Source organism: Oncorhynchus gorbuscha, linkage group LG16 (assembly GCF_021184085.1).
Source record: "Oncorhynchus gorbuscha isolate QuinsamMale2020 ecotype Even-year linkage group LG16, OgorEven_v1.0, whole genome shotgun sequence".
Classification (NCBI taxonomy): Eukaryota; Metazoa; Chordata; class Actinopteri; order Salmoniformes; family Salmonidae; genus Oncorhynchus; species Oncorhynchus gorbuscha.
This window is the reverse complement of record NC_060188.1, coordinates 80,594,562-80,622,159: the sequence shown is the minus strand read 5'-3', so window position 1 is coordinate 80,622,159 and position 27,598 is coordinate 80,594,562. Positions and strand designations below refer to the sequence as shown.

Genomic DNA, 27,598 nt, shown 5'->3' with positions numbered 1-27,598 from the left:
AACCGAAACCGGTGTCAGATTGATTATGTACCTGAGTTTAGATTTGTACTAGTGTGTATATACTCATGACGGGAACCTCAATAAGAGGACACAAAGAAAAGAAAATCCTTGAGAGTCACGGTCATCCTCCTCTTCATCTGAAGAGGAAAGGCGAGAAGGATTGGAGGACCAAAATGCGGCGTGGTACGTGTTCATCATGAATTTTAATAAAGAAAACACTGAACACTGAAACACTATACAAAAACAATAAACGAAATAACGACCGTGAAGCGAATGCGAACTGTGCTGACACAAGCAATGAACATAGACAATCACCCACAAACAAACAGTGCAACCCAGGCTACCTAAGTATGATTCTCAATCAGACAACTAATGACACCTGCCTCTGATTGAGAACCATACTAGGCCGAAACATAGAAATCCCCAAATCATAGAAAAACAAACATAGACTGCCCACCCCAACTCACGCCCTGACCATACTAAATAATGACAAAAACAACAGAAAATAAGGTCAGAACGTGACATTGAGGAACATTGGGAAGGGAGGGTGGGAATGATATGGACACATGGTGTAAAAAAGAAAAAGATCACTATCTATTACTGGTATGTTAGGTAATAATGCTCAGCCATAAGTGACAATCCTGTTTGTTTTTTATCTTTCCTTTCTTGTATGCAAATCCATTTTGGAACACAAATCAGTATCTAATTATTTATGTGGATATTGTACAGCTTGTGTATTTTAATGCATTTTTTAAGCAACTCTTTTGCATACTTATAAATGATTGTATGACCTTGTGGTCAAATAAAATATATATTGAGAAAAAAAACAGATATAGTACTTTTTAAAAAACAGAATCCCCAAAATATATATTTTTCCCTCATGGACAAGCATGTAGACAAGTGCATATGTTATTATTTCTGTATGGGTCAAGGTTGATTAAAGCTTTGTCCTCACCACACTGAAGACAGACAAAGTTGAACATCTTGTGCAGCATTAAAAGGAAGTGGATCTCATGGGTTACTGTGCTGTAGTTTACTCCCTATGCTATGCTTGTTTAGAAACTCTAATGAACTTTGATTCAATATGAATAATAACAGGTTGCGATGTGCAAAATGTTAGGAATCTCTTTCAGATAAACATGCCTTGTCTTTTGTGAATGAACTAGTTTAGACTCTTCTAATACATTTCTTCATTAGTAATCCTCATGAAGAAATGTTTTATCCCTTCTCTCCTAGCATCATTACATACAGTAGATATGTCCTACAGTTAGGATTGTAACAGTATTCAAGATTCAGTCCCCCCTCACTTTCCTGTGTGTAATGGTTTCTGTGGGTGTCACCCCATTCACATGGCCTTTCAACGAAGCAACAGAGCCATTCTGATGATGAAACAAGGTGTTTCTTGTAAGTCTGAATGTAGAAGTTTGAGAAAAGGGCAATAAGTGTGACGACATAGAATATCTGGCAATACAGCCACCCTCTGGGGAAATCACATGGTCAAATGACTTCACATATTGTCTGGGACCTGGTCAAAAAGAACTGAATCAGCTGTACTTGTGTGATGTATTTCTTCCACCATAGATGAGGCCGGAACAGCAGAGAGCCCATAGTAAGAGTGCATCAGGACATGGATGAAGCTGTTCAGGGAGGCACCAAAGTAGGAGTGACCACAGGGCACCCAGTTCATGACGAACCACCAGATGTTGAGCATGCTAGCATGGTGGTAGATGTGCAGAAACGTGATCTGATGGTTGTTCTTCCGTAGGATGTAGAAGAAGGTATCAATAAACTCTATGAGCTTGGAGAAGTAGTACCAAATCAAATCAAATTTTATTTGTCACATACACATGGTTAGCAGATGTTAATGCGAGTGTAGCGAAATGCTTGTGCTTCTAGTTCCGACAATGCAGTAATAACCAACAAGTAATCTTACTAACAATTCCAAAACTACTGTCTTATACACAGTGTAAGGGGATAAAGAATATGTACATAAGGATATATGAATGAGTGATGGTACAGAGCAGCATAGGCAAGATACAGTAGATGGTATCGAGTACAGTATATACATATGAGATGAGTATGTAAACAAAGTGGCATAGTTAAAGTGGCTAGTGATACATGTATTACATAAGGATGCAGTCGATGATATAGAGTACAGTATATACGTATGCATATGAGATGAATATTGTAGGGTAAGTAACATTATATAAGGTAGCATTGTTTAAAGTGGCTAGTGATATATTTACATCATTTCCCATCAATTCCCATTATTAAAGTGGCTGGAGTTGAGTCAGTGTCAGTGTGTTGGCAGCAGCCACTCAATGTTAGTGGTGGCTGTTTAACAGTCTGATGGCCTTGAGATAGAAGCTGTTTTTTAGTCTCTCGGTCCCAGCTTTGATGCACCTGTACTGACCTCGCCTTCTGGATGATAGCGGGGTGAACAGGCAGTGGCTCGAGTGGTTGATGTCCTTGATGATCTTTATGGCCTTCCTGTAACATCGGGTGGTGTAGGTGTCCTGGAGGGCAGGTAGTTTGCCCCCGGTGATGCGTTGTGCAGACTTCACTACCTTCTGGAGAGCCTTACGGTTGAGGGCGGAGCAGTTGCCGTACCAGGCGGTGATACAGCCCACCAGGATGCTCTCGATTGTGCATCTGTAGAAGTTTGTGAGTGCTTTTGGTGACAAGCCGAATTTCTTCAGCCTCCTGAGGTTGAAGAAGCGCTGCTGCGCCTTCTTCACGATGCTGTCTGTGTGAGTGGACCAATTCAGGTTATCTGTGATGTGTATGCCGAGGAACTTAAAACTTGCTACCCTCTCCACTACTGTTCCATTGATGTGGATAGGGGGGTGTTCCCCCTGCTGTTTCCTGAAGTCCAAAATCATCTCCTTAGTTTTGTTGACGTTGAGTGTGAGGTTATTTTCCTGACACCACACTCCGAGGGCCCTCACCTCCTCCCTGTAAGCCGTCTCGTCGTTGTTGGTAATCAAGCCTACCACTGTTGTGTCGTCCGCAAACTTGATGATTGAGTTGGAGGCGTGCGTGGCCACGCAGTCGTGGGTGAACAGCGAGTACAGGAGAGGGCTCAGAACGCACCCTTGTGGGGCCCAAGTGTTGAGGATCAGCGGGGAGGAGATGTTGTTGCCTACTCTCACCACCTGGGAGCGGCCCGTCAGGAAGTCCAGTACCCAGTTGCACAGGGCGGGGTCGAGACCCAGGGTCTCGAGCTTGATGACGAGCTTGGAGGGTACTATGGTGTTGAATGCCGAGCTGTAGTCGATGAACAGCATTCTCACATAGGTATTCCTCTTGTCCAGATTAGGTTAGGGTAGTGTGCAGTGTGGTTGAGATTGCATCGTCTGTGGACCTATTTGGGCGGTAAGCAAATTGGAGTGGGTCTAGGGTGTCAGGTAGGGTGGAGGTGATATGGTCCTTGACTAGTCTCTCAAAGCACTTCATGATGACGGAAGTGAGTGGTACGGGGCGGTAGTCGTTTAGCTCAGTTACCTTAGCTTTCTTGGGAACAGGAACAATGGTGGCCCTCTTGAAGCATGCGGGAACAGCAGACTGGTATAGGGATTGATTGAATATGTCCGTAAACACACCGGTCAGCTGGTCTGCGCATGCTCTGAGGGCGCGCCTGGGGATGCCGTCTGGGCCTGCAGTCTTGCGAGGGTTAACACGTTTAAATGTCTTACTCACCTCGGCTGCAGTGAAGGAGAGACCGCATGTTTTCGTTGCAGGCCGTGTCAGTGGCACTGTATTGTCCTCAAAGCGGGCAAAAAAGTTATTTAGTCTGCCTGGGAGCAAGACATCCTGGTCCGTGACTGGGCTGGATTTCTTCCTGTAGTCCGTGATTGACTGTAGATCCTGCCACATGCCTCTTGTGTCTGAGCCGTTGAAATGAGATTCTACTTTGTCTCTGTACTGATGCTTAGCTTGTTTGATAGCCTTGCGAAGGGAATAGCTGCACTGTTTGTATTCGGTCATGTTACCAGACACCTTGCCCTGATTAAAAGCAGTGGTTTGCGCTTTCAGTTTCACGCGAATGCTGCCATCAATCCACGGTTTCTGGTTAGGAAATGATTTAATCGTTGCTATGGGAACGACATCTTCAACGCACGTTCTAATGAACTCGCACACCGAATCAGCATATTCGTCAATATTGTTATCTGACGCAATACGAAACATATCCCAGTCCACGTGATGGAAGAGGTCTTGGAGTGTGGAGTCAGCTTGGTCGGACCAGCGTTGGACAGACCTCAGCGTGGGAGCCTCTTGTTTTAGTTTCTGTCTGTAGGCAGGGATCAACAAAATGGAGTCGTGGTCAGCTTTTCCGAAAGGGGGGCTGACCACATTTATGATCTTGGTATCGGTTTCTACTGCACTGTGTGTGTCTTGGCAAAATACGTTATAATCCCCGTGCCACACAGCAGACATCATCTCATAGAACATATAGAAGGACAATATTGTGAGGCCCAGATTGTAGACCAAGAGGAGACCCCGGCAAGACACCGGCTGTCTGTGTCTCACGTATTTGGGCCCCATCCATATGATCAGCAGGTACATGACTGTTAATGCAAAGGTTGGAGAGTAGTTGTCCAGAAGCAGCCATCCCTGTACCCACTCATCTCTGGGACCCATCCATGAGTCTATGTAGATGTTTAGTTTATAATTAAAAGTCTCAATTTCTGACCCCTGGAAGATGCGTAGCCTTGGCTGACGGGTCCCTAAGCATCCACAGCATTCTTAAGTAGGTGTTCCTTTTGTCCAGGTGGGAAAGGGCAGTGTGGTGTGCAGAACAGATTGCGTTATCTGTGGATCTATTGGGGCATTATGAGAATTGCAGTCAGTGTTCATTGTTTTAGATATGCAACATTTGTTTGGCTCTTGTTGCCTCTGAATTGAATAAATAGCATAAAATAACTTTGAAACACTCCTTTTTGAGTGGGAACCCTCTACACTGAATCAGTGTTGTTGACATCCTCTGTTTTTCCTATCTGTTGTCTCCAGGTATTTCCAGTGCCTGCCGCGATACGGTCTGTTTGCTCCAGTCCATAAGGTGACTCGTATCGGCTTCCCCAGCACCCTGGCTAAAGCCAAGGCTTCCTCTCGGAGACGCTCCACCATGAAGAGGAGTCCCAGTGCCTCCTCCATGAGCTCCCTGAGCTCTGTCACCTCCTCTGTTAGTGGGAAACCCAGCCGGGCTGGCCTGGTGAGACAAACACACACACACACAAGCAAGTCTGTTTTTTTTCTTTCCTGTGCTCTCTGAATGTGTCAGTCTCTCTATTCCCCCCCAGTTGACGGAGACCTCGTCACGGTATGCTCGTAAGATCTCTGGCACCACAGCGCTACAGGAAGCGCTGAAGGAGAAGCAGCAGCACATCGAGCAGCTATTGGCCGAGAGGGACATGGAACGCGGGGAGGTCGCCAAAGCAACCAGCCATGCTGGAGAGGTGCAGCAGGAACTGTCTCTGCTCAGGAAGGTTCAGGAGCAGGTGAGGGGAGAAAACACACATACACTCAGAGAGAGAGAAATACAATACACACCTGGACTATTCGTTTCCCACACAGGCGTTATGTTGTTGACCATAGAAAACCTTACTTACGATACACTGTCCACTTTTCGATGTCTTGACACTGTACTATCAAAATGCATTAATTGTGTGTGTGTGTGTGCTAGAATGCTATGGAGATGGAAGATAAGCTGGACCAGCTGCGTAAACTGGTGGAGACAGCAGACAGAGACAAGGTGGAGCTGCTCAGCCAACTGGAGGAGGAGAAGAGGTGTGTGTCTTGCATGGTAGGGGCTGGAGCCTGGGATGTTGGAGGAGAGGCGGATAGGATGACTCTTTCTATCTGTCTGACAGGAAAGTGGAAGACCTGCAGTTCACTGTGGAAGAGGCTTGCATCACTAAAGGTGACCTAGAGGTAAACAAATGATTCAGTACTCTCTACTCTGACACACACACACACACACACACACACACACACACACACACACACACACACACACACACACACACACACACACACACACACACACACACACACACACACACACACACACACACACACACACACACAGATTACATTTTTTTAGCTAAGCTAACAGAACCCAGAAAATGTTATTTGACATAGTTAAAACCACATAGAGCTGATGTTGTTACACAGCTGTTACACCTTTCTCATTTCAACCCCTCATGAAACACTGACACATCATTCTGTCTTATCACATATTTAATTTGGTCTATCTTACACGTCATACCCTCATCTGTACTATGTCATGACTCCATGTTTTGTTCTATAACACACCCTACACTCAGAGAACAAGGCTGGGTTTTAATACAGTATAGGTCACCAGTTGACCACGGCTCTCATCATCTCGGTTGGTTAGCTGAAGCTCTCTCGCTCATCTGATTGGTTACCTGAAGCTCTCTCACTCGTCCAATTGGTTAGCTGAACATCTTTTTATAGTCTCTCCTCACTATCCCACTTCATACATCTCCTCTGGAAGTTCTGGTTCAGTAGCTCCAGCAGTTTGGGGATATACATATTTGAACCATTATTCACTATTACCCACTTCAGTGCATATGTTGGCATGGTGATGACTTAATGGTTTTCACAATACTCTTCTCTTGATTTGCATTTACATTTAAGTCATTTAGCAGACGCTCTTATCCAGAGCGACTTACAAATTGGTGCATTCACCTTATGACATCCAGTGGAACAGTCACTTTACAATAGTGCATCTAAATCTTAAAGGGGGGGGGTGAGAGGGATTACTTATCCTATCCTAGGTATTCCTTAAAGAGGTTCGGGCTTTTGCTGCTGGACTAATAAAGAAACCAATGCTATTTTCAAGGATTTTGGTTATTCACACATTCATTAAATTAAATTATTAATCTGATCATCTATTCCCTTAATCTCTTTCATTTCCCAGGCCTCATCAATTCACTCATTCATGATTATATTTTTTTTGTTTGTTTCTTTTATTTGTTCCTCTATCAATTCTTCCGCCACACTTTTCTTATTCTATCTTCATTTATCTATCCATCGCCTCCCTGAGAGCTCTCTTTTCTCTCCTTGACACGCCTCTTCTCTCTTCACATTCTTTCAACTCTCCCTCTCGCCTCCACTCCCTCTCTTCCTCGCTCATGGAGAGGATGATGTCACAAAGCCTTCATCTGTCTCTCTCTCTCTCCCTTTGACACTTACAGAAGAGCAAGAAGGATAGAGCGATGATGTCACAAAGCCTTCATCTGTCTCTCTCTCTCCCTTTGACACTTACAGAAGAGCAAGAAGGATAGAGCGATGATGTCACAAAGCCTTCATCTGTCTCTCTCTCTCCCTTTGACACTTACAGAAGAGCAAGAAGGATAGAGCGATGATGTCACAAAGCCTTCATCTGTCTCTCTCTCTCCCTTTGACACTTACAGAAGAGCAAGAAGGATAGAGCGATGATGTCACAAAGCCTTCATCTGTCTCTCTCTCTCCCTTTGACACTTACAGAAGAGCAAGAAGGATAGAGCGATGATGTCACAAAGCCTTCATCTGTCTCTCTCTCTCCCTTTGACACTTACAGAAGAGCAAGAAGGATAGAGCGATGATGTCACAAAGCCTTCATCTGTCTCTCTCTCTCCCTTTGACACTTACAGAAGAGCAAGAAGGATAGAGCGATGATGTCACAAAGCCTTCATCTGTCTCTCTCTCTCCCTTTGACACTTACAGAAGAGCAAGAAGGATAGAGCGATGATGTCACAAAGCCTTCATCTGTCTCTCTCTCTCCCTTTGACACTTACAGAAGAGCAAGAAGGATAGAGCGATGATGTCACAAAGCCTTCATCTGTCTCTCTCTCTCCCTTTGACACTTACAGAAGAGCAAGAAGGATAGAGCGATGATGTCACAAAGCCTTCATCTGTCTCTCTCTCTCCCTTTGACACTTACAGAAGAGCAAGAAGGATAGAGCGATGATGTCACAAAGCCTTCATCTGTCTCTCTCTCTCCCTTTGACACTTACAGAAGAGCAAGAAGGATAGAGCGATGATGTCACAAAGCCTTCATCTGTCTCTCTCTCTCCCTTTGACACTTACAGAAGAGCAAGAAGGATAGAGCGATGATGTCACAAAGCCTTCATCTGTCTCTCTCTCTCCCTTTGACACTTACAGAAGAGCAAGAAGGATAGAGCGATGATGTCACAAAGCCTTCATCTGTCTCTCTCTCTCCCTTTGACACTTACAGAAGAGCAAGAAGGATAGAGCGATGATGTCACAAAGCCTTCATCTGTCTCTCTCTCTCCCTTTGACACTTACAGAAGAGCAAGAAGGATAGAGCGATGATGTCACAAAGCCTTCATCTGTCTCTCTCTCTCCCTTTGACACTTACAGAAGAGCAAGAAGGATAGAGCGATGATGTCACAAAGCCTTCATCTGTCTCTCTCTCTCCCTTTGACACTTACAGAAGAGCAAGAAGGATAGAGCGATGATGTCACAAAGCCTTCATCTGTCTCTCTCTCTCCCTTTGACACTTACAGAAGAGCAAGAAGGATAGAGCGATGATGTCACAAAGCCTTCATCTGTCTCTCTCTCTCCCTTTGACACTTACAGAAGAGCAAGAAGGATAGAGCGATGATGTCACAAAGCCTTCATCTGTCTCTCTCTCTCCCTTTGACACTTACAGAAGAGCAAGAAGGATAGAGCGATGATGTCACAAAGCCTTCATCTGTCTCTCTCTCTCCCTTTGACAATTACAGAAGAGCAAGAAGGATAGAGCGATGATGTCACAAAGCCTTCATCTGTCTCTCTCTCTCCCTTTGACAATTACAGAAGAGCAAGAAGGATAGAGCGATGATGTCACAAAGCCTTCATCTGTCTCTCTCTCTCCCTTTGACACTTACAGAAGAGCAAGAAGGATAGAGCGATGATGTCACAAAGCCTTCATCTGTCTCTCTCTCTCCCTTTGACACTTACAGAAGAGCAAGAAGGATAGAGCGATGATGTCACAAAGCCTTCATCTGTCTCTCTCTCCCTTTGACACTTACAGAAGAGCAAGAAGGATAGAGCGATGATGTCACAAAGCCTTCATCTGTCTCTCTCTCTCCCTTTGACACTTACAGAAGAGCAAGAAGGATAGAGCGATGATGTCACAAAGCCTTCATCTGTCTCTCTCTCTCCCTTTGACACTTACAGAAGAGCAAGAAGGATAGAGCGATGATGTCACAAAGCCTTCATCTGTCTCTCTCTCTCCCTTTGACACTTACAGAAGAGCAAGAAGGATAGAGCGATGATGTCACAAAGCCTTCATCTGTCTCTCTCTCTCCCTTTGACGCTTACAGAAGAGCAAGAAGGATAGAGCGATGATGTCACAAAGCCTTCATCTGTCTCTCTCTCTCCCTTTGACACTTACAGAAGAGCAAGAAGGATAGAGCGATGATGTCACAAAGCCTTCATCTGTCTCTCTCTCTCCCTTTGACACTTACAGAAGAGCAAGAAGGATAGAGCGATGATGTCACAAAGCCTTCATCTGTCTCTCTCTCTCCTTTGACACTTACAGAAGAGCAAGAAGGATAGAGCGATGATGTCACAAAGCCTTCATCTGTCTCTCTCTCTCCCTTTGACACTTACAGAAGAGCAAGAAGGATAGAGCGATGATGTCACAAAGCCTTCATCTGTCTCTCTCTCTCCCTTTGACACTTACAGAAGAGCAAGAAGGATAGAGCGATGATGTCACAAAGCCTTCATCTGTCTCTCTCTCTCCCTTTGACACTTACAGAAGAGCAAGAAGGATAGAGCGATGATGTCACAAAGCCTTCATCTGTCTCTCTCTCTCCCTTTGACACTTACAGAAGAGCAAGAAGGATAGAGCGATGATGTCACAAAGCCTTCATCTGTCTCTCTCTCTCCCTTTGACACTTACAGAAGAGCAAGAAGGATAGAGCGATGATGTCACAAAGCCTTCATCTGTCTCTCTCTCTCCCTTTGACGCTTACAGAAGAGCAAGAAGGATAGAGCGATGATGTCACAAAGCCTTCATCTGTCTCTCTCTCTCCCTTTGACACTTACAGAAGAGCAAGAAGGATAGAGCGATGATGTCACAAAGCCTTCATCTGTCTCTCTCTCTCCCTTTGACACTTACAGAAGAGCAAGAAGGATAGAGCGATGATGTCACAAAGCCTTCATCTGTCTCTCTCTCTCCCTTTGACACTTACAGAAGAGCAAGAAGGATAGAGCGATGATGTCACAAAGCCTTCATCTGTCTCTCTCTCTCCCTTTGACACTTACAGAAGAGCAAGAAGGATAGAGCGATGATGTCACAAAGCCTTCATCTGTCTCTCTCTCTCCTTTGACGCTTACAGAAGAGCAAGAAGGATAGAGCGATGATGTCACAAAGCCTTCATCTGTCTCTCTCTCTCCCTTTGACACTTACAGAAGAGCAAGAAGGATAGAGCGATGATGTCACAAAGCCTTCATCTGTCTCTCTCTCTCCCTTTGACACTTACAGAAGAGCAAGAAGGATAGAAGAGCAAGAAGGATAGATGATGTCACAAAGCCTTCATCTGTCTCTCTCTCTCCCTTTGACAATTACAGAAGAGCAAGAAGGATAGAGCGATGATGTCACAAAGCCTTCATCTGTCTCTCTCTCTCCCTTTGACAATTACAGAAGAGCAAGAAGGATAGAGCGATGATGTCACAAAGCCTTCATCTGTCTCTCTCTCTCCCTTTGACACTTACAGAAGAGCAAGAAGGATAGAGCGATGATGTCACAAAGCCTTCATCTGTCTCTCTCTCTCCCTTTGACACTTACAGAAGAGCAAGAAGGATAGAGCGATGATGTCACAAAGCCTTCATCTGTCTCTCTCTCTCCCTTTGACACTTACAGAAGAGCAAGAAGGATAGAGCGATGATGTCACAAAGCCTTCATCTGTCTCTCTCTCTCCCTTTGACACTTACAGAAGAGCAAGAAGGATAGAGCGATGATGTCACAAAGCCTTCATCTGTCTCTCTCTCTCCCTTTGACACTTACAGAAGAGCAAGAAGGATAGAGCGATGATGTCACAAAGCCTTCATCTGTCTCTCTCTCTCCCTTTGACACTTACAGAAGAGCAAGAAGGATAGAGCGATGATGTCACAAAGCCTTCATCTGTCTCTCTCTCTCCCTTTGACACTTACAGAAGAGCAAGAAGGATAGAGCGATGATGTCACAAAGCCTTCATCTGTCTCTCTCTCTCCCTTTGACACTTACAGAAGAGCAAGAAGGATAGAGCGATGATGTCACAAAGCCTTCATCTGTCTCTCTCTCTCCCTTTGACACTTACAGAAGAGCAAGAAGGATAGAGCGATGATGTCACAAAGCCTTCATCTGTCTCTCTCTCTCCCTTTGACACTTACAGAAGAGCAAGAAGGATAGAGCGATGATGTCACAAAGCCTTCATCTGTCTCTCTCTCTCCCTTTGACACTTACAGAAGAGCAAGAAGGATAGAGCGATGATGTCACAAAGCCTTCATCTGTCTCTCTCTCTCCCTTTGACACTTACAGAAGAGCAAGAAGGATAGGGCGATGCCAAAGCCTTCATCTGATGATGTCACAAAGCCTTCATCTGTCTCTCTCTCTCCCTTTGACGCTTACAGAAGAGCAAGAAGGATAGAGCGATGATGTCACAAAGCCTTCATCTGTCTCTCTCTCTCCCTTTGACACTTACAGAAGAGCAAGAAGGATAGAGCGATGATGTCACAAAGCCTTCATCTGTCTCTCTCTCTCCCTTTGACACTTACAGAAGAGCAAGAAGGATAGAGCGATGATGTCACAAAGCCTTCATCTGTCTCTCTCTCTCCCTTTGACACTTACAGAAGAGCAAGAAGGATAGAGCGATGATGTCACAAAGCCTTCATCTGTCTCTCTCTCTCCCTTTGACACTTACAGAAGAGCAAGAAGGATAGAGCGATGATGTCACAAAGCCTTCATCTGTCTCTCTCTCTCCCTTTGACGCTTACAGAAGAGCAAGAAGGATAGAGCGATGATGTCACAAAGCCTTCATCTGTCTCTCTCTCTCCCTTTGACACTTACAGAAGAGCAAGAAGGATAGAGCGATGATGTCACAAAGCCTTCATCTGTCTCTCTCTCTCCCTTTGACACTTACAGAAGAGCAAGAAGGATAGAGCGATGATGTCACAAAGCCTTCATCTGTCTCTCTCTCTCCCTTTGACAATTACAGAAGAGCAAGAAGGATAGAGCGATGATGTCACAAAGCCTTCATCTGTCTCTCTCTCTCCCTTTGACACTTACAGAAGAGCAAGAAGGATAGAGCGATGATGTCACAAAGCCTTCATCTGTCTCTCTCTCTCTCCCTTTGACAATTACAGAAGAGCAAGAAGGATAGAGCGATGATGTCACAAAGCCTTCATCTGTCTCTCTCTCTCCCTTTGACACTTACAGAAGAGCAAGAAGGATAGAGCGATGATGTCACAAAGCCTTCATCTGTCTCTCTCTCTCCCTTTGACACTTACAGAAGAGCAAGAAGGATAGAGCGATGATGTCACAAAGCCTTCATCTGTCTCTCTCTCTCCCTTTGACACTTACAGAAGAGCAAGAAGGATAGAGCGATGATGTCACAAAGCCTTCATCTGTCTCTCTCTCTCCCTTTGACACTTACAGAAGAGCAAGAAGGATAGAGCGATGATGTCACAAAGCCTTCATCTGTCTCTCTCTCTCCCTTTGACGCTTACAGAAGAGCAAGAAGGATAGAGCGATGATGTCACAAAGCCTTCATCTGTCTCTCTCTCTCCCTTTGACACTTACAGAAGAGCAAGAAGGATAGAGCGATGATGTCACAAAGCCTTCATCTGTCTCTCTCTCTCCCTTTGACACTTACAGAAGAGCAAGAAGGATAGAGCGATGATGTCACAAAGCCTTCATCTGTCTCTCTCTCTCTCCCTTTGACAATTACAGAAGAGCAAGAAGGATAGAGCGATGATGTCACAAAGCCTTCATCTGTCTCTCTCTCTCCCTTTGACAATTACAGAAGAGCAAGAAGGATAGAGCGATGATGTCACAAAGCCTTCATCTGTCTCTCTCTCTCCCTTTGACACTTACAGAAGAGCAAGAAGGATAGAGCGATGATGTCACAAAGCCTTCATCTGTCTCTCTCTCTCCCTTTGACACTTACAGAAGAGCAAGAAGGATAGAGCGATGATGTCACAAAGCCTTCATCTGTCTCTCTCTCTCCCTTTGACACTTACAGAAGAGCAAGAAGGATAGAGCGATGATGTCACAAAGCCTTCATCTGTCTCTCTCTCTCCCTTTGACACTTACAGAAGAGCAAGAAGGATAGAGCGATGATGTCACAAAGCCTTCATCTGTCTCTCTCTCTCTCCCTTTGACACTTACAGAAGAGCAAGAAGGATAGAGCGATGATGTCACAAAGCCTTCATCTGTCTCTCTCTCTCCCTTTGACACTTACAGAAGAGCAAGAAGGATAGAGCGATGATGTCACAAAGCCTTCATCTGTCTCTCTCTCTCCCTTTGACGCTTACAGAAGAGCAAGAAGGATAGAGCGATGATGTCACAAAGCCTTCATCTGTCTCTCTCTCTCCCTTTGACACTTACAGAAGAGCAAGAAGGATAGAGCGATGATGTCACAAAGCCTTCATCTGTCTCTCTCTCTCCCTTTGACACTTACAGAAGAGCAAGAAGGATAGAGCGATGATGTCACAAAGCCTTCATCTGTCTCTCTCTCTCCCCCTTGACAATTACAGAAGAGCAAGAAGGATAGAGCGATGATGTCACAAAGCCTTCATCTGTCTCTCTCTCTCCCTTTGACAATTACAGAAGAGCAAGAAGGATAGAGCGATGATGTCACAAAGCCTTCATCTGTCTCTCTCTCTCCCTTTGACACTTACAGAAGAGCAAGAAGGATAGAGCGATGATGTCACAAAGCCTTCATCTGTCTCTCTCTCTCCCTTTGACACTTACAGAAGAGCAAGAAGGATAGAGCGATGATGTCACAAAGCCTTCATCTGTCTCTCTCTCTCCCTTTGACACTTACAGAAGAGCAAGAAGGATAGAGCGATGATGTCACAAAGCCTTCATCTGTCTCTCTCTCTCCCTTTGACACTTACAGAAGAGCAAGAAGGATAGAGCGATGATGTCACAAAGCCTTCATCTGTCTCTCTCTCCCTTTGACGCTTACAGAAGAGCAAGAAGGATAGAGCGATGATGTCACAAAGCCTTCATCTGTCTCTCTCTCTCCCTTTGACACTTACAGAAGAGCAAGAAGGATAGAGCGATGATGTCACAAAGCCTTCATCTGTCTCTCTCTCCCCTTTGACACTTACAGAAGAGCAAGAAGGATAGAGCGATGATGTCACAAAGCCTTCATCTGTCTCTCTCTCTCCCTTTGACACTTACAGAAGAGCAAGAAGGATAGAGCGATGATGTCACAAAGCCTTCATCTGTCTCTCTCTCTCTCCCTTTGACACTTACAGAAGAACAAGAAGGATAGAGCGATGATGTCACAAAGCCTTCATCTGTCTCTCTCTCTCCCTTTGACACTTACAGAAGAGCAAGAAGGATAGAGCGATGATGTCACAAAGCCTTCATCTGTCTCTCTCTCTCCCTTTGACACTTACAGAAGAGCAAGAAGGATAGAGCGATGATGTCACAAAGCCTTCATCTGTCTCTCTCTCTCCCTTTGACGCTTACAGAAGAGCAAGAAGGATAGAGCGATGATGTCACAAATCCTTCATCTGTCTCTCTCTCCCCTTTGACACTTACAGAAGAGCAAGAAGGATAGAGCGATGATGTCACAAAGCCTTCATCTGTCTCTCTCTCTCCCTTTGACACTTACAGAAGAGCAAGAAGGATAGAGCGATGATGTCACAAAGCCTTCATCTGTCTCTCTCTCTCCCTTTGACAATTACAGAAGAGCAAGAAGGATAGAGCGATGATGTCACAAAGCCTTCATCTGTCTCTCTCTCTCCCTTTGACAATTACAGAAGAGCAAGAAGGATAGATGTCACAAAGCGATGATGTCACAAAGCCTTCATCTGTCTCTCTCTCTCCCTTTGACACTTACAGAAGAGCAAGAAGGATAGAGCGATGATGTCACAAAGCCTTCATCTGTCTCTCTCTCCCCTTTGACACTTACAGAAGAGCAAGAAGGATAGAGCGATGATGTCACAAAGCCTTCATCTGTCTCTCTCTCTCCCTTTGACACTTACAGAAGAGCAAGAAGGATAGAGCGATGATGTCACAAAGCCTTCATCTGTCTCTCTCTCTCCCTTTGACACTTACAGAAGAGCAAGAAGGATAGAGCGATGATGTCACAAAGCCTTCATCTGTCTCTCTCTCTCTCCCTTTGACAATTACAGAAGAGCAAGAAGGATAGAGCGATGATGTCACAAAGCCTTCATCTGTCTCTCTCTCTCCCTTTGACACTTACAGAAGAGCAAGAAGGATAGAGCGATGATGTCACAAAGCCTTCATCTGTCTCTCTCTCTCCCTTTGACAATTACAGAAGAGCAAGAAGGATAGAGCGATGATGTCACAAAGCCTTCATCTGTCTCTCTCTCTCCCTTTGACACTTACAGAAGAGCAAGAAGGATAGAGCGATGATGTCACAAAGCCTTCATCTGTCTCTCTCTCTCCCTTTGACACTTACAGAAGAGCAAGAAGGATAGAGCGATGATGTCACAAAGCCTTCATCTGTCTCTCTCTCTCCCTTTGACACTTACAGAAGAGCAAGAAAGATAGAGCGATGATGTCACAAAGCCTTCATCTGTCTCTCTCTCTCCCTTTGACACTTACAGAAGAGCAAGAAGGATAGAGCGATGATGTCACAAAGCCTTCATCTGTCTCTCTCTCTCCCTTTGACACTTACAGAAGAGCAAGAAGGATAGAGCGATGATGTCACAAAGCCTTCATCTGTCTCTCTCTCTCTCCCTTTGACAATTACAGAAGAGCAAGAAGGATAGAGCGATGATGTCACAAAGCCTTCATCTGTCTCTCTCTCTCCCTTTGACAATTACAGAAGAGCAAGAAGGATAGAGCGATGATGTCACAAAGCCTTCATCTGTCTCTCTCTCTCCCTTTGACACTTACAGAAGAGCAAGAAGGATAGAGCGATGATGTCACAAAGCCTTCATCTGTCTCTCTCTCTCCCTTTGACACTTACAGAAGAGCAAGAAGGATAGAGCGATGATGTCACAAAGCCTTCATCTGTCTCTCTCTCTCCCTTTGACACTTACAGAAGAGCAAGAAGGATAGAGCGATGATGTCACAAAGCCTTCATCTGTCTCTCTCTCTCCCTTTGACACTTACAGAAGAGCAAGAAGGATAGAGCGATGATGTCACAAAGCCTTCATCTGTCTCTCTCTCTCCCTTTGACACTTACAGAAGAGCAAGAAGGATAGAGCGATGATGTCACAAAGCCTTCATCTGTCTCTCTCTCTCCCTTTGACACTTACAGAAGAGCAAGAAGGATAGAGCGATGATGTCACAAAGCCTTCATCTGTCTCTCTCTCTCCCTTTGACGCTTACAGAAGAGCAAGAAGGATAGAGCGATGATGTCACAAAGCCTTCATCTGTCTCTCTCTCTCCCTTTGACACTTACAGAAGAGCAAGAAGGATAGAGCGATGATGTCACAAAGCCTTCATCTGTCTCTCTCTCCCTTTGACACTTACAGAAGAGCAAGAAGGATAGAGCGATGATGTCACAAAGCCTTCATCTGTCTCTCTCTCTCCCTTTGACACTTACAGAAGAGCAAGAAGGATAGAGCGATGATGTCACAAAGCCTTCATCTGTCTCTCTCTCTCCCTTTGACACTTACAGAAGAGCAAGAAGGATAGAGCGATGATGTCACAAAGCCTTCATCTGTCTCTCTCTCTCCCTTTGACGCTTACAGAAGAGCAAGAAGGATAGAGCGATGATGTCACAAAGCCTTCATCTGTCTCTCTCTCTCCCTTTGACACTTACAGAAGAGCAAGAAGGATAGAGCGATGATGTCACAAAGCCTTCATCTGTCTCTCTCTCTCCCTTTGACACTTACAGAAGAGCAAGAAGGATAGAGCGATGATGTCACAAAGCCTTCATCTGTCTCTCTCTCTCCCTTTGACACTTACAGAAGAGCAAGAAGGATAGAGCGATGATGTCACAAAGCCTTCATCTGTCTCTCTCTCTCTCCCTTTGACACTTACAGAAGAACAAGAAGGATAGAGCGATGATGTCACAAAGCCTTCATCTGTCTCTCTCTCTCCCTTTGACGCTTACAGAAGAGCAAGAAGGATAGAGCGATGATGTCACAAAGCCTTCATCTGTCTCTCTCTCTCCCTTTGACACTTACAGAAGAGCAAGAAGGATAGAGCGATGATGTCACAAAGCCTTCATCTGTCTCTCTCTCTCCCTTTGACGCTTACAGAAGAGCAAGAAGGATAGAGCGATGATGTCACAAAGCCTTCATCTGTCTCTCTCTCTCCCTTTGACACTTACAGAAGAGCAAGAAGGATAGAGCGATGATGTCACAAAGCCTTCATCTGTCTCTCTCTCTCCCTTTGACACTTACAGAAGAGCAAGAAGGATAGAGCGATGATGTCACAAAGCCTTCATCTGTCTCTCTCTCTCTCCCTTTGACAATTACAGAAGAGCAAGAAGGATAGAGCGATGATGTCACAAAGCCTTCATCTGTCTCTCTCTCTCCCTTTGACAATTACAGAAGAGCAAGAAGGATAGAGCGATGATGTCACAAAGCCTTCATCTGTCTCTCTCTCTCCCTTTGACACTTACAGAAGAGCAAGAAGGATAGAGCGATGATGTCACAAAGCCTTCATCTGTCTCTCTCTCTCCCTTTGACACTTACAGAAGAGCAAGAAGGATAGAGCGATGATGTCACAAAGCCTTCATCTGTCTCTCTCTCTCCCTTTGACACTTACAGAAGAGCAAGAAGGATAGAGCGATGATGTCACAAAGCCTTCATCTGTCTCTCTCTCTCCCTTTGACACTTACAGAAGAGCAAGAAGGATAGAGCGATGATGTCACAAAGCCTTCATCTGTCTCTCTCTCTCCCTTTGACAATTACAGAAGAGCAAGAAGGATAGAGCGATGATGTCACAAAGCCTTCATCTGTCTCTCTCTCTCCCTTTGACACTTACAGAAGAGCAAGAAGGATAGAGCGATGATGTCACAAAGCCTTCATCTGTCTCTCTCTCTCTCCCTTTGACAATTACAGAAGAGCAAGAAGGATAGAGCGATGATGTCACAAAGCCTTCATCTGTCTCTCTCTCCCCTTTGACACTTACAGAAGAGCAAGAAGGATAGAGCGATGATGTCACAAAGCCTTCATCTGTCTCTCTCTCTCCCTTTGACACTTACAGAAGAGCAAGAAGGATAGAGCGATGATGTCACAAAGCCTTCATCTGTCTCTCTCTCTCCCTTTGACACTTACAGAAGAGCAAGAAGGATAGAGCGATGATGTCACAAAGCCTTCATCTGTCTCTCTCTCTCCCTTTGACACTTACAGAAGAGCAAGAAGGATAGAGCGATGATGTCACAAAGCCTTCATCTGTCTCTCTCTCTCTCCCTTTGACAATTACAGAAGAGCAAGAAGGATAGAGCGATGATGTCACAAAGCCTTTATCTGTCTCTCTCTCTCCCTTTGACACTTACAGAAGAGCAAGAAGGATAGAGCGATGATGTCACAAAGCCTTCATCTGTCTCTCTCTCTCCCTTTGACACTTACAGAAGAGCAAGAAGGATAGAGCGATGATGTCACAAAGCCTTCATCTGTCTCTCTCTCTCCCTTTGACACTTACAGAAGAGCAAGAAGGATAGAGCGATGATGTCACAAAGCCTTCATCTGTCTCTCTCTCTCCCTTTGACGCTTACAGAAGAGCAAGAAGGATAGAGCGATGATGTCACAAAGCCTTCATCTGTCTCTCTCTCTCCCTTTGACGCTTACAGAAGAGCAAGAAGGATAGAGCGATGATGTCACAAAGCCTTCATCTGTCTCTCTCTCCCTTTGACACTTACAGAAGAGCAAGAAGGATAGAGCGATGATGTCACAAAGCCTTCATCTGTCTCTCTCTCTCCCTTTGACGCTTACAGAAGAGCAAGAAGGATAGAGCGATGATGTCACAAAGCCTTCATCTGTCTCTCTCTCTCCCTTTGACACTTACAGAAGAGCAAGAAGGATAGAGCGATGATGTCACAAAGCCTTCATCTGTCTCTCTCTCTCCCTTTGACACTTACAGAAGAGCAAGAAGGATAGAGCGATGATGTCACAAAGCCTTCATCTGTCTCTCTCTCTCCCTTTGACACTTACAGAAGAGCAAGAAGGATAGAGCGATGATGTCACTGATTGTAAGACCTTGTCAAGAAAGGGTTTGAGCATTGGGAGCCAAAGAGAACAGAACCATAATCCACAAGATGGAGCTGTCCTGAAAATAGATCTAAGCAGATCCATAGATACACTAGACACAGTTTGGCAAAGGCAATTCATGAAAAGTTGCAAGATAAATGCTTAGAATGATAAGACTGTTGTCTTCATGTAGCTGTTGGTTCCAACATGGAGGATAGTTAGCAGAACTCTGTACATCTGGGACTCAATAAACCAAAGACCCAAACAGAGGTGGTTAGTGTGCAGCTCAGTACCATAGAGGTTCACTTTAGAGGGTTAAGAGTCCTTTTAGAAGATTTAGGCTGTTTCTCAAATGGCACCATATTCTCTATATGCCTCTATATATGGGTCTGCTCTATATGCCTCTATATATTTTTATTTATTTATTTTATTTTACCTTTATTTAACTAGGCAAGTCAGTTAAGAACAAATTCTTATTTTCAATGACGGCCTAGGAACAGTGGGTTTAACTGCCTGTTCAGGGGCAGAACGACAGATTTGTACCTTGTCTGCTCAGGGATCTGAACTTGCAACCTTCCGGTTACTAGTCTAAAGCTCTATATGGGTCTGCTCTATATGCCTCTATATATGGATCTGTTCTATATGCCTCTATATATGGGTCTGCTTTATATGCCTCTATATATGGGTCTGCTCATTGAGGATTTGTCCTAATATAATATTTGGAATATAACATTTGAAATCAAATAGAACCCACTGAAATAAAACCTTTGGCTCTCATATACACTTCCTACTTCCTGGTCTCTACTATGACATCATTGTTTGCTGTCCTATGTGTGGTGACGGTGCTGGTGTTGTTGTGTGTTCTCCTCTTCCTCCTCTTCTTCTCTCTGACTAACAGACGCAGACCAAACTGGAGCATGCCCATATTAAGGAGCTTGAGCAGAGCCTTCTGTTTGAAAAGACCAAAGCTGACAAACTGCAGAGGGATTTAGAGGACACTAGGGTAATGCCATCATAGACATAATATATACAACATAATTGGGTACTACTTCTGGATATTCCTGGATCTTACATTCTAGACACAGTAGGGTTGGGGTGTATGTTGCGGATCAATGTAGTTTTCGATATAGATGTCCACAGCCATCTGGCAAATAAAAAAGGAATGTTTGCAACTCTGGTATGCTCCCATGGTGATTTAATCAGACCGTTTCGATCTGATTTGGCTCTTCGTCAGGTCATACACCACTGTGAAACACACCTACTGAAATACCTCTAGAGGCATGTACATCCGGTCAGTTAAATACATATAGCACATTAACATCACAATAAATATTACACATTAGACATATATGGAAAAACATTAATACATTTAGTTTTTTTATCCATGTCAAGTACAATAGATAAAAAACTGGGAGAAAAATGTGTCAATCATTTTGTATACAATATCATATAGGGAAAATAGAAGAAAGTAGCCCCTTGTGAGCAGAGCACATTCTACCGAAATGTTTTTTTTATCTAGTTCTTCATTTAGACCTCTTAAAGACAGAATGTTGAAGAAATGTAATCAAAAGGACTCTTTTCTCAGGAGGAAATACTCAAATTGCCACAGCATTCCACAATGTTTCTTCTGGATGCTCCAAACTCTCTGGAACAAAAAGCTGTTCTCATGCTGCTGCGACTTGTACCGTAGTCTTATCTGCACATTCTTACCCTGCCTTGATACTGTTCTTCATATAGGGCATAACTTATATTGGATTTATTTTAAAATATATTGTTGCCCTATCTCAAAAAAGCTGGATGGGCTAGGGCTGGCTCTCTCTACTCTCTGCCCTCTCATTCCCCCCTCTTATTCTACCTCCCCCTTCTCTCTCTCCTCAGGTGGCAACAGTGTCTGAGCAGTCCAGGATTATGGAGCTGGAGAGAGAAGTAGCGGCGCTGCAGTTGAGACTACGCTCCTCCCAGCAGACAGGGGGCGCTGTGTCGCTGTCACCAGAGGCGCTCAGCAACCTTAAGGCACGGGCCCAGTCCCAGGAGAAGAAGGTGGGGGGTCTCATAGTCATGGTCAAAAATAACCCCTTAGCTCCTACCCCTCTACCAGGGATGGGCAACTCAAATCCCAACCTGGCCTCAGGGCAATTTGTAGGATTTGGGACATAAATTTGTATCTCTCTATTTAGTATGATATGTTGTGTTACCTTACATTATGAACAGAGTATTGGTCGTATCATACGAATTAGATGATGTAATGCATCATACATCTTGTCTGGTCGTACAAATCATACAAATTAGATTACGTAATGTATCATACATCTTGGAGTGCATTTGGAAACGTACGATGCATCCGGAAACTATTCAGACCCCTTGACTTTCTCCACATTTTGTTACGTTGCAGCCTTATTCGAAAAGGATTCCAAGTTTTTTCTCATCAGTCAACACACAATACCCCACAATGACAAAACCAAATGTAAAAAAATTTTTTTTTTGCAAATTTAGAAACATAAAAATACTGATATCACATTTTTATAAGTATTCAGACACTTTACTCAGTACTTTGTTGAAGCACCTTTGGCAGCGATTACAGCCTTGAGTCTTCATGGGTATGACGCTATAAGCTTGGCACACCTGTATTTGGGGAGTTTCTCCCATTCTTCTCTGCAGATCCTCTCAAGCTCTGCCAGGTTGGTTGGGGAGTGTCGCTGCACAGCTATTTTCAGGTCTCTCCAGAGATGTTTGATCGGGTTCAAGTCCGGGCTCTGGCTGGGCCACTCAAGACATTCAGAGACTTGTCTGAGGTCCTGAGTGCTCTGGAGCAGGTTTTCATCAAGGATCTCTCAGTACTTTGCTCTGTTCATCTTTCCCTCGATCCTGACTAGTCTCCCAGTCCCTGCCTCTGAAAAACATCCCCACATTATGAAGCTGCCACCACCATGCATCACTGTAGGAATTGGTACCAGGTTTCCTCCAGACAGGACACTTGGCATTCAGGCCAAAGAGTTCAATCTTGGTTTCATCAGATTAGAGAATCTTGTTTCTCATGAGTCTTTATTTTCCTTTTGGCAACCTCTAAGCGGGCTGTCATGTGTCTTTTATTGAGGATTGGCTTCCGTCTGGCCACTCTACCATAAAGGCCTGATTGATGGAGTGCAGCAGAGATGGTTCTCCTTCTGGAAGTTTCTCCCATCTCCACAGAGCAACTCGAGCTCTCTGGGTGACTAGCAGGTTTGTAACGGTTTTCTTCTGGTGAAAGAGAGGCGGACCAAAATGCAGCGTGGTTATTTTTGTACATCTTTAATAAAGATGAAAATACAACAATCTACAAAACAAGAAACGTGAAAAAACGAAACAGTCCTGGTGCCACAAACACAGGAACAATCACCCACAAGAGACCTAAAGAATATGGCTGCCTAAATATGGTTCCCAATCAAAGACAACGATAAACACCTGCCTCTGATTGAGAACCACTCTAGGCAACCATAGACTTACCTAGAGTACTACTCTAACCACAATCCCATAACTACAAACAACCCCAGACAAAACAAACCACATAAATCCCCATGTCACACCTTGGCCTAACCAAAATAATAATGAAAACCCAGAATACTAAGGCCAGGGCGTGACAGGGTTCTTGGTCACCTCCCTGACCAAAGCCATTCTCCCCGATTGCTAAGTTTGGCTGGGCAGCCAGCTGTAGGAAGGGTCTAGTTGGTTCTCAACTTCTTCCATGTAAAAATGATGGACCCTTTCTGTGTTCTTGGGGACCTTCAATTCTGCAGAAATGTTTTGTTACCCTTCTCCAGGTCTGTGCCTTGACACAATCCTGCCCCGGAGCTCTTCAGACAATTCCTTCAACCTCGTGGCTTGGTTTTTGCTCTGACATGCACTGTCAACTGTGGGACCTTATATTGACAGGTGTGTGCCTTTCCAAATCATTTCCAGTCAATTTAATTTACCACAGGTGGACTCAAGTCTAGTTGTAGAAACATGATCAATGGAAACAGGATGCACCAAAGCTCAATTTCGAGTCTCATATCTCAGGGTCTGGATACTTACATAAATAAGGTATTTCTGTTTTTTATTTTTCATATATTTGCAAAGGGGTATTGTCTGTAGATTGATGAGGATTTTTTAAATGTAATACATTTTAGAATAAGGCTGTAATGTAACAAAATGGGTCTGAAAATGTGGGGGCTGAATACTTCCGAATGCACTGTATAGTATTATACGTCTTGCTCTGGGACCACTTTTCCTCCCACCCATCCTCCCCGACCAATCTTTTGTTTCTGTCATAAGTAACCAGACCATTATTCCATTTGTAACTTAAGGTAACATTCATACTAAATGGAGGAACACAAATATATACTGAACAAAAATATAAGCTCAACATGTAAAGTGTTGGTCCCATGTTTCAAGCTTTTAGACAATTTGGCAGTATGTCCAACCGGCCTCACAAACGCAGACCACATGTAACCATGCCAGCCCATGACCGCCACATCTGGCTTCTTCACCTGAGGGATTGTCTGAGACCAGCCACACAGACAGCTGATGAAACAGAGGAGTGTCTCTGTCTGTAATAAAGCCCTTTTGTGGGGGAAAACTCATTCTGATTGGCTGCGCCCCTATGCCCTCCCAGGCCCACCCTTGGCTGCACCCCTGCCCAGTCATGTGAAATCCATAGATTAGGGCCTAATGAATTGATTTCAATTGATTGATTTCCTTATATGAACTGTAATTCAGTAAAAGCATTGAAATTGTTGCATGTTGCATTTTTGTTGGGTATATGTCCCAGAGCCGACGTCTGTTGAATATGGGCAGGCTGCCAGTCCCGGCCTGCTGTGTGCACATAGCGTTTGTTCCACCCTGTGTGTGTAGGCTTTCGTTCCAGCCTGTTCATTCCCATGGTCTCTGCATTTACAATCATCTGTTTTTTCTGGTTTGCCTTCCTTTGGACATTACTATGTCTCCTGTCTGTCTTCCCCTCCAGATCAGTGAACTGAATGTGAATCTGGACAGCAGGCAGAAACAGCTATGCTCTGTAGAAGAGGACAAGAGCTCCCTGGAACAGCAGCTAACCAGCCTGGTGAGACACCCACACACACGTGTACACACACACACATGTACCCACACACACGTGTACACACACACACACACACGCATGTGTACACATACGCACGTGTACACACACACACACATGTACACACACGGTCATGATGATAAAAGTTGTTATCCTTCCCTGTATAGCTCATGGAGAAAGAATGTTATTGCTCTCTAGTCAATCAATCAATCAATCATTCACATATATTTATAGAGCCCTTTTTACAAAGCACAGCCCCCACACCACCAATGAGATATCAACAGACTTACTACCCTGAGACAATGTAGAGTATAGCCCACATAGCTCTCCCCTCCGCACAAGCCTGACGGGGTGCAAAACCGGACAGGATGATCACGTCAGGGACTCAACCCACTGAAGTCGAGTATAGCGAAAAATTCCTGGCATGACCTGATGCATCCCTCCTAGGGACAACATGGGAGAGCGAGGGCAGCCAGAGACTCAGCCCCCATAATAGGGTCAGCGGCAGAGAATCGCAGCGGAGAGAGAGGGGTGCCGGCCAGGCAGAGACAGCAAGGGTAGTTCATCACTCCAGTGCCTTGCCGTTCACCCTTGCACCCCTCGGCCGGACTACACTCAATCATAGGATCTACAGAAGAGTGACGTTTGTTGTTGTGTTGTTCTTTGTTTGTTTGCCATTTCAGAGACAGAAACTGGACGTAGCAGAGGAAAAGAACAAGAGGACGGAACGAACCATGCAAGGTAAGCAAAGCGGCCCTAAGAGAGGCACTGGTAAAGATTCATCATGAAGAGTCTCTCCGACTTTTGTTGCAGAGCTGGAGAAGAGAGGAGAGCAGACGGAAAAAGAGAGGGAGGCACAGAGAGAAGAGAACCAAGGCAAAGAGAAAGAGCTTCAGGATAGACTGACGCAGGTGTGTGCGTGTCTGTGCATCTGCGTGCGTGCGTGCCTGCCTGCGTGTGTGTGTCTGTGCGTGTGTCTGTGCGTGTGTCTGCGCGCGTGCCTGCGTGCGTGTGTTGTATGAAAACAATTGTCTTTCTTTTGGTTGTGTGTTTGCCTGTATATGTGCAGGTGGAAATGTGTATATGTAATGTTTGTAGCATGATGTATGCTTGAAAACAGCAGCGGTGATGCACAAGGTCACACAATATTCATCCAGACCCACTGAAGCTGAGCTAGATCTCTGAGGCTGAAGCTAGATCTCTGAGGCTGAAGCTAGATCTCTGAGGCTGAAGCTAGATCTCTGAGGCTGAAGCTAGATCTCTGAGGCTGAATCTAGATCTCTGAGGCTGAATCTAGATCTCTGAGGCTGAAGCTAGATCTCTGAGGCTGAAGCTAGATCTCTGAGGCTGAAGCTAGATCTCTGAGGCTGAAGCTAGATCTCTGAGGCTGAAGCTAGATCTCTGAGGCTGAAGCTAGATCTCTGAGGCTGAAGCTAGATCTCTGAGGCTGAAGCTATGGCTGCAGGCTAGCTTAACAATGTCAAAATAAATACATGACTAACACATACACACACACACACACACACACACACACACACACACACACACACACACACACACACACACACACACACACACACACACACACACACACACACACACACACACACACACACACACACACACACACACACACAGGCACACACACACACACACACACACACACACACACACACACACACACACACACACACACACACACACACACACACACACACACACACACACACACACACACACACACACACACACACACACACACACACACACACACACACACACACAGGCACACACACACACACAGGCACACACACACACACACACACACACACACACACACACACACACACACACACACACACACACACACACACACACACACACACACACACACACACACACACACACACAGGCACACACACACACACACACGTGACTAACCTTTTCCATGTCTCTTTAATATGCAGGCAGGCATCTACTTTATGTAATGTTTATATAACTAAATGACTAGTTAATGTTCCACCATAGTTCATTATTAAAGATGTATTATTTCAAATTAAGTTTTAACAATGAACTTTCAATGAACCTTTAAGTGGCTGTTCTTGTGGATTTAGACATCTTGTAGAATGATTCATTGGTTTTATACCTTTAGATTAAGCATTATGTATTATTAATGGGACTTGTACCAATGGTCGGTTTGTAGTAAAGATCGATAGTTTTAAACAAAAGTTAGTTATAGATCAAAATAAATGATATCATGTTTACTAAACATGTCCCCTCCCCCAGGCTGCTGAGTCATCAGAGAGGACCGCCCACTCACTGGAGCAGCTGATCATTGAGAAGACAGCGCTAGAGGCTCAGGTGAGGATGGGGGGTAGCTGCAATGAAAAGTCAGTTTGTCATATCTCTGATGTAAAGTAGGCTTTAATGCATTCATATGTGTGCTTATGTGAACTTCATATGTGTCTGTGTGTGTGTGTCCTGAGGACCTATTGTTTTATATTCACTTGAGTATTACATACAGTGTTGTATAACTGTCTGGTCACCACATAGTCATGCATAAAATACTCCTAGGCTCATGCATAATATACTCCTAGGCTCATGCATAAAATACTCCTAGGCTCATGCATAAAATACTCCAATTCAATTCAAGGGGCTTTATTGGCATGGCAAACATATGTTAACATTGCCAAAGCAAGTGAGGTAGATAATATACAAAGTGAAATAAACAATAAAAATTAACAGTAAACATTACACATACCGAAGTTTCAAAAGAATAAAGACATTACAAATGTCATATTATGTATATATACAGTGTTTTAACACTGTACAAATTATTAAAGTACCAAAGGGAAAATAAATAAGCATAAATATGGGTTGTATTTACAATGATGTTTGTTCTTCACTGGTTGACCTTTTCTTGTGGCAACAGGTCACAAATCTTGCTGCTGTGATGGCACACTGTGGTATTTCACCCAATAGATATGGGAGTTTATCAAAATCTGTTTTTTTCCGAATTCTTTGTGTGTCTGTGTAATCTGAGAAAAATATGTGTCTTTAATATGGTCATACATTTGGCAGGAGGTTAGGAAGTGCAGCTCAGTTTCCACCTCATTTTTTGGGCCGTGCACATAGCCTGTCGTCTCTTGAGAGCCATGTCTGCCTACGGCGGCCTTTCTC

At 44.4% G+C, this 27,598-nt stretch overlaps 1 protein-coding gene and 1 pseudogene across 1 annotated transcript in view; one reads left to right on the top strand and one right to left on the bottom strand.

The window, feature by feature from the left end:
• LOC123999842 (CAP-Gly domain-containing linker protein 1-like) overlaps nt 1-27,027 on the top strand; it is a 43,512-nt gene extending 16,485 nt beyond the window's left edge. Inside the window, exons 5-15 of the mRNA XM_046305854.1 lie at nt 5,011-5,212; nt 5,301-5,498; nt 5,684-5,787; nt 5,871-5,931; nt 20,246-20,350; nt 21,226-21,387; nt 24,329-24,424; nt 25,102-25,159; nt 25,232-25,329; nt 26,705-26,779; nt 27,016-27,027. Of these exons, the coding sequence (XP_046161810.1) occupies nt 5,011-5,212; nt 5,301-5,498; nt 5,684-5,787; nt 5,871-5,931; nt 20,246-20,350; nt 21,226-21,387; nt 24,329-24,424; nt 25,102-25,159; nt 25,232-25,329; nt 26,705-26,779; nt 27,016-27,027 (1,171 nt within the window). The remainder of the gene's footprint in view (nt 1-5,010; nt 5,213-5,300; nt 5,499-5,683; nt 5,788-5,870; nt 5,932-20,245; nt 20,351-21,225; nt 21,388-24,328; nt 24,425-25,101; nt 25,160-25,231; nt 25,330-26,704; nt 26,780-27,015) is intronic.
• Nucleotides 956-4,709, bottom strand: LOC124000741 (annotated as a pseudogene).
• Nucleotides 27,028-27,598: the final 571 nt, after the last annotated feature.